We start from the raw sequence: 19,783 nt of genomic DNA, 5'->3' as shown, positions 1-19,783 counted from the left end.
ACTACACATATGGCGGATTCAGGGTTAGTATCCAGCCACATACGCACCTTTAAATCAATAAGAAAAAGATAAAAAACCTAACATAAAATAGACAAATATGAACAGCTTTAAACAGAATGCATCTAGGTGGTAAATAAATATTTGAAAATATGCTCCAACTTCATTAGTTACTAGAGAAATACGAGTTCCTGTTTTATTCCCGCCAGACTGGTGAAAATTTTTAAAGTCTGACAATAGCAAGTGTTGGTGAGAATTTGTAGTAATGGTAACTTTCTCCCCCCACCCCCTTTTCTTTTCTTTCTTTCTTTTTAAACAAACTGTCTAGTAATAAAATATCTCCATCCTTAGCCCGTTTTGCTCAGTGCTGATAGTGTCAACCTGCAGACTAAAAGGTCCTGAGTTCAATTCCGGTCAAGGGCATATGCCAGGGCTGCGGGCTCAATCCCCAGTAGGGGGCCTGCAGGAGGCAGCCAATCAATGATTCTTTCTCATCACTGATGTTTCTATCTCCCTCCCCCACTCCCTTCTTCTCTGAAATCAATAAATATATATTTTTAAAAATCTCCAACATTATAAATTCATTTATCAGATTATGACCTTCTCAAACTCTGAACCACAAAGCCCAAAATGTAAATTATAAGTGCCTGCTTTTATAAAGTCACAATTAGGCACAATTTATTCATTACATCTGTTCAAAAAAGATTTGAAAATAAAACCACTTGGAAACTGGTTATGTCTGGATAAACAAGTATAAGACTTCATCTAGGCATTACATGTTGCTTTTATTTTTTTCTGGTCTGCACGCTCACTGACCAGCTCTCCAAACCCGGCCGTGAAGTCAGCTCCAGAAAGCTGTCCTGAATAGACCCAGCTGGAGCGTCCCTCTCCTTGGACTCCCTGTAGTACCCTGGGTCATTCTTTTTCCTTTTTGATGCATTCAAGCCGCATTGTTATTTTATTTTTTAATTCATCCTAGAAAGAGGAAGAAAGGGAGAGAAGGAGGGAGGAGGGAGGGAGAGAGAGGGAGGGAGAGAGAGAGAGAGAGAAATATCGATGGGAGAGAATCATTGATCGGCTATCCCCTGCACTCGCAACACTGGGGATTGAGCCCACAACCCAGGCATATGCTCTGACTGAGAATGAACTGTGACCTCCTGGTTCATTGGTCGATGCTCAACCACTATGCCATGGCGGCCAGGCTGGTGCTTTAAATTACCAGGAAATATAGATGTTCCATTTTTTAGAAACATTCCTTACCTTACCTCCCTGTAGTCTATATAATCACCTAAAATAGAATCAGATCTATTCCTAGTTGTTCACATGGAATTTAGGAAATTACATGGTCTAAGTGGAACAATCATTTCAAGAACTACTAGCTGAAACTATGGAAAAGTTCTTCTGAGCAGGTTCCTTATCTCAGAAACAAAGTTGGTTGTGGCTATAAATGCAGAATAATTTTCTATATGAAAGAGCATTATAAAATAAGATAATAAATGCAACTATTCAGTGATAAGTGAAATGTATTCACTCTACCTTATAAATTAATGTGCTGATTAACTTGGTCTCAAAAATATATCCCAGTGGAATCCAGTTAAGAAATCTGAGTAACGTTTCCAATGTTGCATGTACAAGTGGAGCATTTTGGGAATTTTCCTGCAATGAAAACAAACCTATAAAATAATTATCTTCTTATATATAACTGTTATTTTAAAAAGTAAAAATGAAAGCACTTACCATCACAAACTGGCACAGCTGAAAGATTTGTGAGAACTCATTGCACATGCTAAAAATAAAAAGTGATTGGTTCAGAAGACAAATAAAAATACTGTAATTATTTACATACTAACAAATATTACATATTCCAATCTGCGCATTAAAAACTTGTTACTCTCATTTAAACACATACACCAACAACTTCATCAAAAGCTACAGTTATTAAACTGTTTCTTGATTTTTTAAATCATTCTTACTGTAAATATTAAATAGATCAATCAAGTCTTTGATATCAAGTTAGTTAAAAAAATAAAATAAAATAATAAAAAAAACAACCCTCCAAATTATCCTGGCTGTTGTAGCTCAGTGGTTGAGTGTCAACTCATGCACCAAGGTCACCTGTTTGATTCCAGGTCAGGGCACATGCCCAGGTTGCTGTCTTGATGCCTTGGTGGGGGAGTGCAGGAGGCAGCTGATCAATGTTGCTATTTCTCTTTCTCTCTCTCTCCACCCCTTCTCTCTAAAAAAATCTGTAAATACATTAAAAAAACAAAACCCACAACTCTCCAAAATAAGTGAAGTGGCATTATATGCAGAGTTGGTCAAAAGTAGCTTTACAGATATGAGTACATGAAACAGTTTATTCTTCCATGATTTATTAGCTATGTATTTTTTTCCCATAGGAACAAATTGTAAACCTACTTTTGTCATATCCTGTATATGCCAAATACACCAAATCAGAGGAAATATTGTAAATTCTGAAGCTAGTTTGACCACATAATGGTATATAAAAGTGATATACTGCTGTGTCTTAATGACTTCAACTAATTTTTAATAACTAAGAAGAAAGAAAATAAAGTCTAGCATGATCCTAGTGTTAACAGTAAGAAACCGACAAGATGCAGGACTAGTAAAAATTCAGCTGGCATTTGGACACAAGTAATTTTCCTTGGAAGCCATAATTAAGTAGTCACTATATAAAACATATCCCAAAGGGAATTCTCAACCTACAATCCTTTCCCATGTGAGGTATGACGTTCTTTTGCTGTGACAATGAAGTATAAAATCTTATCTTTAACACCATATTTACTTTTTAAGCCTCCAGATTTAGATTAGGCTCACTATAAAACTATTTAAATTTGCACTAAAAAAAACAAAAGTAATTTATCATATTAACAATCATAATCCTTTAAAAACTTACAGCCTGCCTCCAAATTCCTTTCAATAGTTTGAGAAATTACTGGAGCTTCTAAAACAGAATACTCACCTGTCTTTTAAATGCTTAGCTTTCACTTGGGTTATCTGTCCACTAGAGAAATCAAATACTTCTTCACTCAAGAGTTTAAGAATCACCATATTATTCTGACAGAGACTCTCACTGGTCCTACTTGCTCCAACAATGTCACTGATAAAAGTTGGCCAGTGTTTTGGCCATTCCTGTTTCAGTATCTAAAATAAGAAAATGTTAATTTCATTTCACTCGTCAATGGCAAAACTTCAAAGGTATTGCGTCATATTAAAAGGAGCAAATATCAAACCACTTTCCATTTTCTATTGCTTTATTAAAAGAGGAAATGTGCCACCATTCACAAAAATACACTGGATAGAAAGTACAACACAGATGAAGCCCTCTGTCTCAAATGCCCTACAACTACTCTCAGTTATCCCAACTAGTCTAATCTGGCTCTAATGTGTATGCATATAATATCTGCCAGATAGGCATAAGTTTGGATATATAAATTTAATAGAAGAAAGGAGGCATTACAATTGGGGATACAATAATTTTTTGACCAATAATAGACTGTGTTCAATTTTTAAATCTGTACTGCATATACTGTAACTAGGGATATTTCTGAACCAGATATTCTGTAACAGCACCTGTGAATTAAGAGGTTAGTAACTATCTTCTTTGTACTCCTTCCTCTCCCCATACAGAAATAGGTTACCAACAAAAAGTCTTTAGTATAAAAGCCAATAGTTATTGAGTTATCAGTGAAAATGCAAATGTTTTAAAAATCATTTAAGTTCCCAAAACTATTAAAGAGAAAATTTTCTTTTTTCTTACACACCCAATTAATCTCAGGAAAAAAAAATTTTTTAAATATATTTTATTGATTTTTTTACAGAGAGGAAAGGAGAGGGATAGAGAGTTAGAAACAGATGAGAGAGAAGCACCTATCAGCTGCCTCCTGCACGCCCCCTACTGGGGATGGCCCGCAACCAAGGCACATGCCCTCGACCTTAATCGAACCTGGGACCCTTCAGTCCCCAGGCCGACCAAACTGGCCAGGGCAGGAAAATTTTTTTTTACATTAAAAACAGATAAGTTAAAATTTCTAAAGTTAGATTATACAGAAAGTTTGAAAAACTGTCTTAGAGATTAAAGGAATGCTATAATAAAAAATAATTAAAACTGACAGATAACATGGAAACACACACAGTACCAAGCATAAACGAGAAAATTTTAATCGAGTCCAATCCATATTGGAGCCATAGAGTGATGGGTTTTCAGTCTTACAATTTCAAATGCTACATAGTAGGTTAACTATTATAGTTATTAAAAAGACTACTATCGCCCTAGCCAGTTTGGTTGAAGGGTCCCAGGTTCAATTTTGGTCAAGTGCACATGCCCGGGTTGCCAGGCTCGGTCCCAGTAGGGGGCGAGCAGGAGGAGGCTCATCAATGATTCTCTCTCATCATTGATGTTTCTACCTCTCTCCCTCTCATTTCCTCTCTGAAATCAATAAAAATATATTTTTAAAAAATATTGCTATCACTACTTCTGCAAGATGTTAGTTTAGTTATTCAATAAAGTGGGTTCAAATATTTTGTTCAAGTAATTAGCCTAACTGAAACATTGAACTCTTCTGAGGAAAACAGTGAAGAAAACTTACCTGAACAAGAATCATATTCAATTTCCCGATATATACTTTTTCCTTCTAAGAAAAGAGAAACATTTAGTTTAAATGAGAGCCTAAAATAGCTATAGTTAAGAACAAAAGCATAAGAAACCTCTGAGAGAAAAATAACTGCATATTTATTGAAAATGACTGTGTATATGTGTGTATAGCTCTGTGATAGTAAGGTTTAAGTTGAAGATCCAATATTTGAATGCTTTTACATTTTCACAATAATCTTAAAAAAATCTCTTACCTCTACACAAGTTGGATCAGATGAGGTCTTGATAATAAGGCCAACAACGTATTTTTTTATTCCTATGGAAGAAAAAAAAATCAATATATGTATTTTTTTAATATATTTTATTGATTTTTTACAGAGAGGAAGGGAGAGAGATAGAGAGTTAGAAACATCGATGAGAGAGAAACATCGATCAGCTGCCTCCTGCACACTCCCCACTGGAGATGTGCCTGCAACCAAGGTACATGCCCTTGACCGGAATCGAACCCGGGACCTTTCAGTCTGCAGGCCGACGCTCTATCCACTGAGCCAAACCGGTTACGGCAAAAATCAATATTTTTATAGTATATCTTCAGGAACAAAAAGTTGGGGATGAAGAGGGCAGAGCACAGCCCGATAATATGCCTAATCCCATCACCAATGTTGGCTTTTGGGGAAAAATTTAACATACTACTTTATACTATTAAAAAAAATTGACTTTAGACAGAATGCAAGGGAGAGGGAGAGAAACAATGACTGTAAACCTGGGCATGTGCCCTGATCGGGAATTGTGGGCAACCTTTTGGTGCATAGAACAATGCTCAATCCACTGAACCACATTAGCCAGGGCTTTAGTACACTACTTTAAGTTATTAGGTTTTGTTGTTAACCTTAAAGAAATCTAGATCGAACAATTACAAATTAACATCTTCTAAGACAGCGGTCACCAACCCGTGGCCCACGCCACTGATGGTCCGTGAGGTCTGAAAGGTTGGCGACCATTGTTCTAAGATAATCTTTAAATGCTATACCAGTTAAGTATACCGATATAGTAATTTTGAGATAAAAAAATACCGCAAGGGACTAATGTGCTCTTCACTTAAACAAACACACATATCAACTTATTTTTGTGGGTTAAAACTGCAAAAACACTAAAGATGTTACTCTGTGAGCATTATAAAGTTTTATGTAAAATACTTATAAATTAAGGTCAGATATATTTATCCTTTCCCAATTTATTTTAATTATAACATTAAGCTAATTCTGGAAAAGTATTTTTAAAAAAATTTTATTGATTGCTTTTAGAAAGAGAGAATCATCAATTTGTTGTTACACTTATTTATGCATTCATTGCTTGATTCTTGTATGTGCCCTGACCAAGGACTGAACTTGGTGTATCCGGTTGATGCTCTAACCAACTGAGCTACCTAGCCACAACCTGGAAATTTGCTTTAAAAATTTCCCCACTACAATGTAGGAAAAATGAGTTAGGGAACTATTTTTTGTTTGCAATGTTTTTTACCCCTTAATAATACAGCTTATTCTTCAAACAGTTAAGACTCTATAACTTTGCTTTAAATTTATATCATTCAGAATTTACATAGCATGTACTATAGATCTCCTTAAAGTTTAAAGTAAGTCCAGTTGGTGTGGCTCAGCGGTTGAGTGTCAATCTATGAACCAGGAGGTCAGTTTGATACTGGTCAGGGCACATGCCTGGGTTGCAGGCTCAATCCCTAGTGGGAAACATGCAGGAAGCAGCCAATCAATGATTCACTCTCATCATTGAGTTTTTATCTCTCTTCTTCCTCCCTCCCTAAAATCAATAAAAAAAATATTTTTTATAAAGACAAAAATATTTTTAGTGTAATGTGATGCACTGACATTGACATGCCCAAAGGGTCTAAAGCAAGATACATAATAGAATTTTTATTTCTCACTACATAAAGACTGATCTCACATCTGTTTAATTTAGGTTTTGCTGCCAAATGATTGATAAGGATTTTCAATTTTCAGAGCTGTCTGAACTTTGGAACTATAGATAAGACTTTCTGAAACTGCGTCCTAACCCTCATCTACCAAATCAGAACATCCTTTAAGAATGGATCTGCTGGCCCAAGCCAAGTTTGGCTCAGTAGATAGAGCATCAGTAAGGGGCATGCAGGAGGCAGCCAATCAATGATTCTCTCTCATCATTGATGTTTCTATCTTTCTTTCCCACTCTTTCCTCTCTGAAATCAATAAAAATATATTTAAAAAAATAAGTTCCACATTAGGCAAAAGACAATACTCACTGTTGCAGACAAGACCCACCAATGTGCTAAAATGAATGGGCAAGCCTTCAGGAGAAATTGGGTATTATCTGCATGGTGTGAAATTATCTCTCCAAGATACTTATCACTTTCAATGTGAAAAATAGTAATTTTGTAAATAAAAAACCAGCAGACACCATAACCACTGATAAAGGTTAATAAAGTATCAATTAATGCCTGACATTATGTAGCCCCTGGTTAGGTGGTATTCTCGCTTAAAAAAATATGTACCGCAGTCTAATCATATTAAGAACAAACCTAAACTAAAATCCACTATACAAAATAATGGACCAGAACTCAAGTGTCAAAAGCATAGAATGAGGAATTAAAAACTGTCACAGATTGAAAGACTAAAGAGACACAACTAAATGAATTGTAGAACATAGGAAGGATATTAGAGAAAAAGCTTATGAAATGTGAATTAAGGTCCACAGTTCAGTTAATAATACTGAACCACATGTTAATTTCTGGTTTGTTCATTTTATTATGGTGTGTAAGTTGTTAGTATAAGGACAATCTGTACTTTTCTGGGCAACAATTCTATAGTCTAAAATTACTTCAAAGTATTAAGAGGCTTTGTGGACACAAAGTAAAATCAGGTCTAGTTTTAATAAGGTGATTTTTAAAATGTAACAATTAGGGGAGCCAAATTATTTTTTAAATGAGCACTAAATTATACCACACAACAATCACGTGTCCGTATTACCCGTTAGATCTAATCAAAACAATTCTGGTATCAATGACCTTTCTGTTCTTTACACATAAATTACTATTATTAAGGCCCACCCAAAATAAGGAAATGGGCAGTCTAAAGAAATAAACTAAAAATAAAGAGTAAGCATTCTGCCCTAAATGGTTTGGCTAAGTGGATAGTGCTTTGGCCTGCGGACTGAAGGGTTCCTTCCAGGTTCGATTCCAGTCAAGGGCATATACCTTGGTTGCGGGCACATCCCCAGTAGTGAGTGTGCAGGAGGCAGCTGAATTGATGTTTCTCTCTCATCCATGTTTCTAACTCAGTGATGGCGAACCTTTTGAGCTCGGCGTGTCAGCATTTTGAAAAACCCTAACTTAACTCTGGTGCCGTGTCACATATAGAAATTTTTTGATATTTGCAACCATAGTAAAACAAAGACTTATATTTTTGATATTTATTTTATATATATAAATGCCATTTAACAAAGAAAAATCAACCAAAAAAATGAGTTCGCCTGTCACCTCTGACACGTGTGTCATAGGTTCGCCATCACTGTTCTAACTCTTTATCCCTCTCCTCTCCGTAAAAAAATCAATAAAATATATTTTTTTAAAAAAGAGTAAGCATTCCTCTGAAACCTCTTAATCCAAGTTTAAAAGTTTAAAATTAGAAACAAAAATACAGCCTGCTTTTGTTGTTGTTAATCCTCATCTAAGGATATTTTCCCATTGATTTTTAACAGTGGGAGCGAGGGAAAGATTGATGTGCGAGACACATTGATTGGTTGCTTCCCGTACTATCCCCAAGCTGCTTAATTGAGATACTTTTCAAAAAATTTTGAAGGGGGCTTGAGATGGAACCTACAATTGAGGTATATGCCCTTGACTGGGAATTGAACCCAAGTCCCTTTGGTGCGCAGGCCAACACTCTAAACGCCTGCACGTGGTATTTTGTGGAAGAGCCACACTCAAGGGGCCAAAGAGCCGCATGTGGCTCATGAGCCGTGGTTTGCCGACCACTGCTCTAAACCATTGAGAAACACTGGACAGGGCAGCCTGCTCTTTGATTAAATGGCTGACAATACAATGTAGTAAGAAATTCAGGAACCTGCCAGGTAGCTCAGTTGGTTAGAGCATCAACCTGATATGTCAAGATTGGGAGTTTGATCCCTGGTCAGGGCACATAAAAAAATCTACCAATTAAATGCATAAATAAATGGAACAACAAGTTGATGTTTCTCTTTCTCCCAAAACAAAAAAAAAAAAAAAAAAAAAAAAAAAAAAAAGATTCACTACTTTTCTTCTAATTTTGTCACAAGGAACCAGACAATGTCCAAAACTACTACTGTTGCCTCTAGTCGGAATATGTAAGATTTGGAGGCTTTTCTCAGCCTCAGAGAATATAAAACAGGATGAGACAGCCTTCTACTTCTGTTACCGATTCATTAATTATCTTGACCCTCTTTTCAGAGGCTTCTAAAATACACTGTAGATGGAACGAAGGGTGAAAGATGAAAATAGGAAAAAAGCAATATAAGTAGACAATAACGAAGATTCTCATAGACAATAAAGTCTCAATTTAATGTCACTTTACCATAGTTGGTACTTCTTTCCCTTCAAAAGACTGTAACTTTTATATATAAACAACCACCTTTCTGACCAAGCACTACTGACTTTTTTAAAGACTGTCCAGAATCTCCAATTGCTAGATATCAGAGCTTATTTGATCAAGTACCTTAACTCCTCCCCCCAATTCCTTCCTAGAGTTTACTCAAAAATTTTTGAAAAGCAGCCCTAGCCCGTTTGGCTCAGTGAATAGAGCGTTGACCTGTGGACTAAAGGGTACTGGGTTGGATTCCAGTCAAGGGCACATGCCCGGATTGTACACTCAATCCCTAATAAGGGATGTGCAGGAGGCAGCCAATCAATGATTCCCTCTCATCACTGATGATTCTCTCTCTCCCCCCCTCTCACAAACCAATAAAAATATGTTAAAAAAATTTTTTTTGAAAAGCAGCTCAGCCCTAGCCGGTTTGATTCAGTGGACAGAGTATCAGCCTACAGACCAAAGGGTCCCAGGTTCAACTCTGGTCAAGGTCACATACCTCGGCTGCAGGCCCCTTCCCTGGGCCCCAGCCCTGGTAGGGTGCTTGAGGGAGGCAACCAATTAGTGTGTTTCTCTCCCATGGTATTTCTCTGTCTTTCCCTCTCTCTAAAAATCAATGGAAAAATATCCTCAGGTGAGGATTACCAGTGGAATGAAGGATTCCAGGCTTGATTTCAGGTCAAGAGCATATGCCCAGGTTGCAGGCTTGATACCCAGGAGGAGGGGTGCAGGAGGCAGCCAATCAATGATTCTCTCTAATCATTGATGTTTCTAATCTCTCTTCCTTCCTCTCTGAAATCAATGAAAATATATTTTTTTAAAGAGTAAACTAAGTAAATCCCTCCATCAAAACTAAAAAACGAAGGCTCTTTTCCTGTGCCTTAGATTATAAGCATCTGTCCATTAAAGCTACCAATCATCAGAGAGTCTCTGAAATATAGGGTGGGCTTTAGTTCAAGTGGTTACTACCTCATGGCAGACACTAAAATGCAGAATGGGGCAAAAATAGGTTTATAGTTGTGAGCACATGAAAGAGAATTTATTCTTGTATTAGTAATCATTGTAATACTTTCCATACGAACAACTATAAACCTATTTTTACCCCACCCTGTATAGTGCTCTAAAATAGCTCTCCTTGTTGCTTTATTGTCAGGAGTCCATAATATCATCCTGGTCACTCAATGGAATGAACCTGTGAGATCAGCAATATAGAGACAAATAGCTAAAAACAATTCAAAAGTGGGGGTTCTTAACCTAGGGCTCCCATAGATAGGCTAGAATCAGACTAACTTATTTACTTGCCTACATGTTTAGTAATTTGAAGAGAACTGGATCTATAGACTATTCATCTTTCTTTAAAAAATTTATAGCCTAAAACAGATACTTATTAAGAACTTTAGCTGAAACCAGTTTGGCTCAGTGGATAGAGCGTCGGCCTGCGGACTGAAAGGTCCCAGGTTCGATTCCGGTCAAGGGCATGTACCTGGGTTGCGGGCACATCCCCAGTGGGAGATGTGCAGGAGGCAGCTGATCGATGTTTCTCTCTCATTGATGTTTCTAACTCTCTCTCTCTCTCTCCCTTCCTCTCTGTAAAAAATCAATAAAATATATTAAAAAAAAGAAAGAACTTTATAAGATAATGCAGAAATCAAAATTTTATTAAGCTTATAGCATCATTTATAATAGCCAAAATATAAAAACAGCCCAAATGTTTATACAGAAATGAATGAATAAGTAAAGTACGTGTATTCAACATACAATAGAATATTATTTGGCCATAAAAAGCAACAAAATTCTGATGCATGTTAAAACATAGGACAAACCTTGGAAATATGCTAAGTGAAATAAATGAGACAACCCCCCCCCCCCCAAATATGGCATGATTGCACATATATGTGATGACTAGAATAGGCAAATCCAGAGACAGAAAGTGTAATAGTGGTTAATAGGTACTGGGGAGAGAGTGTAAAGTGTTAATGTTTACTGGGTAGTTTCAATTTGGGATGATGAAAAATTTTGGAGTGGTACGGTGACAATGGTTGCGCAATATTGTGAATGTACTTACCAACACTAAATCATACACTTGAAATGACAGACTGTTGTGTATATTTTACAAGACAATTTTATTTTATTAAATCTTTAACAATTTTTCCTCTAACAACAAAAAAAGCAAATTTATTAAAATCCACCCTCCTGTAATCAAGTCTTTCTATAAGTGGTTCCCATTTCCTATTGCTATATACAAGCTAAGTATTAGGTATTGTTAGGTCTCAAGTAAACATCTTTTTTTTTTTTTTAAATATATTTTATTGATTTTTTACAGAGAGGAAGGGAGAGAGATAGAGAGTTAGAAACATCGATGAGAGAGAAACATCGATCAGCTGCCTCCCGCACATCTCCCACTGGGGATGTGCCCGCAACCCAAGTACATGCCCTTGACCGGAATCGAACCTGGGACCTTTCAGTCTGCAGGCCGACGCTCTATCCACTGAGCCAAACCGGTTTCGGCTCAAGTAAACATCTTATGCTAATTCCACATAAATAGGAAACTTTGTAAGAATGTAAGTGCTACCTTACCAGAAGTGGTAAGAAATTACTTTCTATCAAATATGTATGACACTAAAATAGAATAGGACATTTTGAAAATATTGACTTGGTTTTTTAGATATAAAATATATATTTAAATCAATATTATATTTTTATTATCCCACCATGGTATAAGACTGGAACAAACATACAAATAGGGGCACCTGTCTAAGATAAGACTAATACTTCTTTTTTTTTTTTTAATATATTTTATTGATTTTTTACAGACAGGAAGGGAGAGGGATAGAGAGTTAGAAATATCAATGTGAGAGAAACATCGATCAGCCGCCTCCTGCACACTCCCTACTGGGGATGCGCCCGCAACCAAGGTACATGCCGTTGACCGGAATCGAATCTGGGACCCTTGAGTCCACAGGCCGACGCTCTATCCACTGAGCCAAACCGGTTAGGGCTGATAATACTTCTAACATCACATTCTAGGGGGTGGGGGAATGAATTTCTTATGAATTTGCTTTAGACACAAGGGCTTAAGAACCCCAAACTTAGCCCTGACTGGTTTGGCTCATTGGATAGAGCATCGGCCTGCGGACTGAAGGGTCCCGGGTTCGATTCCGGTCAAGGGCATGTACCATGTTTGCGGGCACATTCCCATAAGGGGTGTGCAGGAGGCAACTGATCGATGTTTCTAACTCTCTATCCCTCTCCCTTCCTCTCTGTAAAAAATCAATAATAATAAAAAAAGAACCCCAAACTTAAATTTTCTTTTCAAAATTACCAACAAAGGAAAACAACCACCATCTGTGTTCAATAGAGAGCAATAGAGAGATGATGTGAAAAAATGCTCAACAGCATTAGTCATTAGGGAAATGCAAATTAAAACCAGAAGCCATCATATGCTAGAATTAAAAACACTCACCATACCAAGCTTTAGTGATGTAAAGCATATTCATATACTTTACATTCACAAGAATGTAAAATGATACAACCATTTTGGAAAATAGTTAAACATACACCTACACGATGTGGGTGATAGAAACCAGGTTGGAGGGTAGGATAGGTAATCAAAAGATTAACATCTTTTCTTTTTTTAAAAAAAGTATATTTTTAATAGAGGCCCGGGTCCCTCGGCCTGGCCTGTGGGGATCGGGCCGAAACTGGCAGACTGACATCCCCCGGAGGGGTCCTGGAGTGCGAGAGGGCACTCTGCAAAGTTGCTGTCGTTCACCAGCTCCTGAGTTGAGCGTCTGTCCCCTGGTGGTCAGTGTGTGTCATAGCTACGAGTCAGCCGGTCGAATGGTCGCTTAGGCTTTTATATACATACTAGGGGCCTGGTGCACAAAGATTCGTGTATGGGGGGAGGGGGAGTTGGTGGGAGTCCCTCAGCTCTACCTGCACCTTCTCCAATCTGGGAGGTCTCAGGGGAGCCCTCTCCAATCTGGGAGTTTCTGTCTGTCTTTGCAATCATATGAGTGAATTGTCTGAGACCCCCAACCCAGTTTGGTTTGTTACTCACAAAATAGAGGCATTTTTTTTCCTTTGCTTCATTGGTAGAGATTTCCTGGAAATTTTAGGATATCTTCCCTTTAATTTTTCCTAGACACTGTGATTTTACTTATGTCTCTCATCTTTGCTCTCCCTCCATCCCCCACCGGAACAGTAACTTGCTCTAGGCTCACTTTGATCTAGAGTCTAGGACAGTGATGGCGAGCCTTGAGAGCTCGGCGTGTCAGCATTTTGAAAAACCCTAACTTAACTCTGGTGCCGTGTCACATATAGAAATTTTTTGATCTTTGCAACCATAGTAAAACAAAGACTTATATTTTTGATATTTATTTTATATATTTAAATGCCATTTAACAAAGAAAAATCAACCAAAAAAATGAGTTCACGTGTCACCTCTGACACGCGTGTCATAGGTTCGCCATCACTGGTCTAGGAGATCCATCTGCCACCAGACTACGATTCCCAGCATTCCTGGTGCTCCCCGTGCTCTGGGCTTCTGCTTCAGGTCCTAGGGCTGCCACCAGAACTACTATTCCCAGAATTCCTGGTGCTCCCCATGCTGGGAGTGACTGAGGGAGCCACGGTCCCCTAAACATCCGGCTCTCCTGCTCTGCTCTCCACCCGGTGACCAAGGGAGCCACGTCCCCCCAAGGGAGCAACCGAGGGAGCCACAGCCCCCCCCCCCCCAAGCTGCTGGCTCGCCCGCTTCTGCTCTCCGCCCGGCTCCTGTGCATGCAAATTAACCCACCATCTTTGTGAGGTTAATTTGCATATTCACTACTGATTGGCTGGTGAGCGTAGCAAAGGGATGGTCAATTTACATGTTTCTCTTTTATTATATACAGTCAGGCCTTGACTTACGAGTTTAATTTGTTCCGTGACAGCTCGTAACTCAAATTACTCGTATGTCAAATCAAAAGTGAACGAGTGAGACACGTGATGCTGGGCTGATGTTGTGGTGTTCACTGTGACTCGTTTGCTGAGCCAACTAGCGGTGGGGTATCTGAAGCTGGCTCATAACCCGAATTTTAGCTCGCAACTCAAAGCAAAAAATCAGCTGAGAGATGGCTCGTATCTCGAAAAACTCGTAAGTCAAGACCCCACTATAGGTTGATTTCAGAGAAGAAGGAGAAAGGGATAAAAACATCAATGATGAGAGAGAATCAATGATCAACTGCCTCCTGCACATCCCACACTGGGGATTGAGCTCACAACCTGGGCATGTGCCCTGACCAGGAATGGAACCATGACCTCCTGGATCACAGGTTGATGTTCAACCACTGAGCCACGCCAGCCAGGCCAAGATGAACATCTTGATTATAGCGGTGGCTTCATGGGTATATGCATAAATTAAAACTTATCAAATTGGGTGGGGCTATCTGGAGTGAGGGCATGTGAGGTGGGGAGGGGGCTGCTGGCAGCTGCTGGAAGTCAAGGGTGGGGTATGCACAGGCAGAGTGCGGCATGCACAAGCAGACTGGGGCATGGGGACGGTTGGGGATCCGAAAAAATAACACATAACTTATCAAATTATACACTTTAGAAATGCTATCCAAAGTGTATGGCAAATTATACCTTAATAAAACAAACAAAACAGCAAATACAAATGATTTTAAAAGCCAGTATCACTTACAATCAACATATTGAACATGTGATCTTCAGTACAATGGGAGGTCTTAATTAAGCATGGGAGTGACCCAATGAGTTCTGTTTTTAAAATATCATGGTAAATCCTAGCCCTGGCCAGCTTGGCTCAGTGGATAGAGCGTCAGCCTGCGGACTAAAGGGTCCCAGGTTCGATTCCGGCCAAGGGCACATGCCTGGGTTGCGGGCTCAATCCCCAGTAGGGGGTGTGTAGGAGGCAGCCGATCAATGATTCTCTCTCATCATTGATGTTTCTATCTCTCTCTCCTTCTCCCTTCCTCCCTGAAATCAATAAATATATTTTAAAAATAAATAAATAAACAAACAAATAAAATATCATGCTAAATCCTTCAGGGGGACTATAACACACAAATGTGGGTATTAAGAAGTCCAGCCCTAACCGGTTTGGCTCAGGGGATAGAGTGTCGGCCTGTGGCCTGAAAGGTCCCAGGTTCGATTCCGGTCAAGGGCATGTACCTTGGTTGCGGGCACATCCCCAGTAGGAGGTGTGCAGGAGGCAGCTGATCAATGTTTCTCTCTCATCGATGTTTCTACCTCTCTATTCCTCTCCCTTCCTTTCTGTAAAAAATCAATAAAATATATACTTTTAAAAAATAATAATAAAAGAAAGAAGTCCAGTTAGGAAGCTATTGCAGAAATTTTTTCAAAATAGCTTGAGACTAGTATATGTATACTAGAGGCCAGGTGCATGAAAATCATGCACTGGGTGTGTGTGTGTGTGTGTGTGTGTGTCCCCGTCCCTCAGCTCAGCCCACACCCTCTCCCAGCCTGGGACCCCTTTTTCCTTACGGCCCACCTGCAGCAGAGGCAGGAGAGGCTCCTGCCAACTGTGCACACCAGCCATGAGCCCAGCTTCTGGCTGAGCGGCGCTCCCCCTGTGGGAGCATACTGATCACCAGGGGGGCAGCTCCTGCGTTGAGCGCCTGCCCCCTGGTGGTCAGTGCACATCATAGTGACTAGTCGTTCCGCCGTTCAGTCGATTTGCACACTAGGGTTTTATTATATAGGATGGTAAAATGGAAATGGAGATATTTTTGTGGAAAAAAAAAAAAGACTTCAAAACACATGCTGTTTATTCATATCCAGCACCTAGAGGCACAGAGAGCTTTACACATATCCCACCTCTTATATCACAATAACCTTGGCAAGACAGTCAAAATTCAAACAGGTACAGAAACTTATGTAAGATCATATAGTAAATTACCATGTGCCTCATTCCAAAGGAAAGCATTGTATAAAACCTTATGGGTAACCTAGCTGGTTTTGCTCAGTGGTTAAGGATTAGGCACGCGGACTGAAGGGTTGCAGGTTTGATTCTGGTCAAGGGTACATACGTCTGTTGCAGGCTTGATCTGGACCCGGCTGGGGCATGTGCAAGAGGCAACTAATTGATGTGTGTCTCTCTCACATTCATGTTTCTCTCTCTTTGTCTCTTCCCCTCACTTCCACTCTCTCTTAAAAATCAATGGAATAGAAAAGTGTGTGTGTGGGAGGGAATCAATGGAAAAATATCTTAGGGTGAGGATTAACAAAAACAAACAAAAAAACCTTAAGAGTAATCAGCTTTGGTCTGTCAACTTCATAAATTATAACACAGAACTGCACAACTCAGAAACTTTGTCCAACTACTTTAAGTGACCAAACTGCCAAATGTTCAATTATGATTGTATATCACTTTGGACTATTCATTAATTCATCACTCCTCTTTCCAATATCAGCAAATTCATATCTATCTCATAAAATGATTTATAAATCATATGCCTTAATAGAGTAAAACACAAGCCTTTGGTTTAAATTTTTTAAAATACAGAGATACCTTTATACAGATAATTATTTCAGGGAGGAATAAAAGGAGTTTTAGTATCTCCCCCCACTCCTTTATGGTTTGAAATTTCTAAACTAAGTACAAAAATTACTTTTTAGCCCTAGCTGGTTTGGCTCAGTGGATAGGGTGTCAGCCCCCGGACTGAAGAGTCCCGGGTTTGATTCTGGTGTAGAGCATGTACCAGTTGCAGCTTTATTCCAGTTCCAGGGCTGGGGTGCATGTGGGAGACAACCACTCAATGTATCTCTCTCAAATCAATGTTTCTCTCCCCCCACCCTTCCCACTCTCTCTAAAAATCAATGGAAAATATCCTCGGCTGAGGACTAACAACAACAGAATTTTCTAAAATTATTTTTTTTAAAAAGGAGGGGGGTTTACCTGAATAATGAAAGTTGTTGTGCAACTAAGACATAGATTCAATACCACTGACAATCCTAGCATATCTTTAATTACTCCAGTGACTAGCACACACGCCCCATCTGGAAATTATTCTACTTCACATATTAAAATTTCCTTCAACTTTAAGTCAAAAATATTTAGTCTTTGATTTATCACTCATCTCTGCAAATATTCGCTTCAAAACTTAACCTCAAAGATATCAATTATATAACATATAATTTATAAGAGTAAAAATATAGGGAAAGTCATTATTTCCTTAAAGTAGAAGAATTCAGTAAATTGGATAACATTAACTCAATAATATGCAATTCATTAGTTGAATAATTATATACTGACACATGTACCAAGAAATAAGAATGCAATAGACATTCTCTGATCCTTAACATCATTAAGCTAACATTTTGAGGTATTGAGAGAGTGAGAAAAAACAATGACAGCCACGTATGAGAAATGTTATGGCGGCGGTAGTGGAGGGAGACTTCAAGTAGTTAACATTTTTTCTGGCCTAAAAAAACCCCAACAACAACAAAGCAATGTAGCAGATTTTGTATTATATAAATCTAAATTTATTAAAATGTTTTATTATGGCCCTAGGCAGTTTGGCTCAGTGGATGGAGCATCAGACTGTGGACTGAAGGGTTCTGGGTTCAACTCCAGTCAAGGGCACATGCCCAGGTTTGCAGGCTCAATCCCCAATAGGGGCATGCAGGAGATAGTTGTTCAATAATTTTCTCTCATCACTGATGTTTCTATCTCTCTCCCTTTCTCTCTGAGATCAATAAAAATATATTTTAAAAAATGTTTTATTATGAACATTGTATCTCCCTTGATCATTTTTAAATTAAAATGTCATTTAACTGTGTGGTTTTTTTTTAAATGTCCTTACTTGGCTAATTATTACCTGTGTGTTTTTTGCTCAATGAAATTGTATTCATCTGTGATCCACTGGTACAGAATCTACTAAGGGAACATGCAGCAAGAAACATCTAAACACAGTCTAGAATTGTCAGAGATTTTCCTGGCAAAGTGCTTAAGACAAGAGGCCTGAATTAAAAGTACCATTACCCTAAAAGAACATGTGAAAATTAACCGTTTATGAAGAAGCACTTGAAATCAGATTTTAAAAATTGCTAGATGGAAAAAATGTACAAAATTTATTTTGGTTTGTTGTTTGTGTAGCTAAACCTACACTTCCTTTAAAATACAAGCATTGCAATTGTATGAAGGAACTTGTCTAAATGGCCCGACCTAATCATTATTCCCTTCTTTTAGCACATTCTGACCCTTAGCATGCACTCTGATGTAAGGATATATTTATATAGTCTTAATACCTAATCATGCTTTGTTCGAAGCAGATACACAATATGTGCCCAGGAAAATCTGTAATAATAAAAGTGTATGCTAATTAGACCGGATGTCCTTCTGGACAATGCCGTGGTGGGGGCCAAGACAGAGGCAGCTGCTGTGGCGGGTGGGGGCCGAGCCCCTTGCATGAATTTCGTGCATCGAGCCTCTAGTAAATATATATGCTAAGATAGAGTAAGAAGTAGTGCTGACAGCTTTAAACGACATGACAAAGACAAAGACAAAGAAATGTACAGTACTTGAAGGGTTATACTAATTCATTTCCAATACCAAAGTTATTTAAAGATGAAGGAAAATTAACTTTCAGAAATACTAGCATATTCTGTGAAATACAAAATCATAAGCCTGGAGAAGCCTCCCAGTACTGACAATGTTAAAAAGAATTATAAAATTAATACAGTACTGAATTTATTTTCCAATGCTTTACTGATGAGAAAAGAACAGAACAGAATTCTCTTAAGCCAAGCAGTATAATCACCACTGCTTCCCCTCCAGTCTTTTCAAACATGACAATAGGCTCTTGAAAGTAAAGTCTTAAGCCCTCTGAAATATAATATGTTGGATACTTGCATATTAATATATGGGAGCTCTTACAATGTCATAATAAAAAAACAAATATATATGCATATGAGCATAACCAATGGACACAGACAGCAGGGGGGACGAGGGCATGTGCTGGGGGATGGGAGCGGCCAGGGAGAGGTCAATGGGGCAAAAAAGGAGACTTATGTAACACTATAAATAAAGAATTAAATTTAAATTAAACAAAAAACAGATATACCACACTCCCCTTCATGTAGAAAGCAAACAATGTTGAATCCTCAGGTAGACCCTTAGCCTCTAATTTTATAAATAACAAATACAATCATGACTTTGATAAACTAGTATAATTTTAAATCACTTAAATTTAAACCTGGAAAAGGTCATGGAAGATCATCTAGTACAGTGGTCGGCAAACTCATTAGTCAACAGAGCCAAATATCAACAGTACAATGATTGAAATTTCTTTTGAGAGCCAAATTTTTTAAACTTAAACTATATAGGTAGGTACATTGTTATTAACTTAATTAGGGTACTCCTAACCTGGCCTTTGCTAAAAACGTCCTCAATCTGATTGAGGTATGTTCGATGAGGTCGACCCTTTCCAACTCTCCCATCCACACTCGTCTTGTATACTTGTTTCGTCTATCTCCTTTCCGAAAACCGACTTCTGCGCATGGGCCACAAAGTTTCAATGGCACTGTATATGCGCGCTCG

At 38.3% G+C, this 19,783-nt stretch overlaps 1 protein-coding gene across 5 annotated transcripts in view; it reads right to left on the bottom strand.

Moving 5' to 3' along the window:
* XPO1 (exportin 1) overlaps positions 1-19,783 on the bottom strand; it is a 53,314-nt gene that overhangs the window by 15,116 nt on the left and 18,415 nt on the right. For all 5 annotated transcript variants that reach the window (XM_014532061.1, XM_014532058.1, XM_005884575.2 and 2 more), the window contains 5 exons: positions 4,867-4,928; positions 4,608-4,652; positions 2,981-3,162; positions 1,735-1,783; positions 1,534-1,653 (listed from right to left, as the gene is read on the bottom strand). In XM_014532061.1, coding sequence (XP_014387547.1) covers positions 1,534-1,653; positions 1,735-1,783; positions 2,981-3,162; positions 4,608-4,652; positions 4,867-4,928 — 458 coding nt within the window. The remainder of the gene's footprint in view (positions 1-1,533; positions 1,654-1,734; positions 1,784-2,980; positions 3,163-4,607; positions 4,653-4,866; positions 4,929-19,783) is intronic.

This window comes from Myotis brandtii, unplaced genomic scaffold (assembly GCF_000412655.1).
Source record: "Myotis brandtii unplaced genomic scaffold, ASM41265v1 scaffold84, whole genome shotgun sequence".
Lineage (NCBI taxonomy): Eukaryota > Metazoa > Chordata > Mammalia > Chiroptera > Vespertilionidae > Myotis > Myotis brandtii.
The sequence above is the reverse complement of the archived record's forward strand: the minus strand, read 5'-3'. Positions and strand labels throughout refer to the sequence as shown.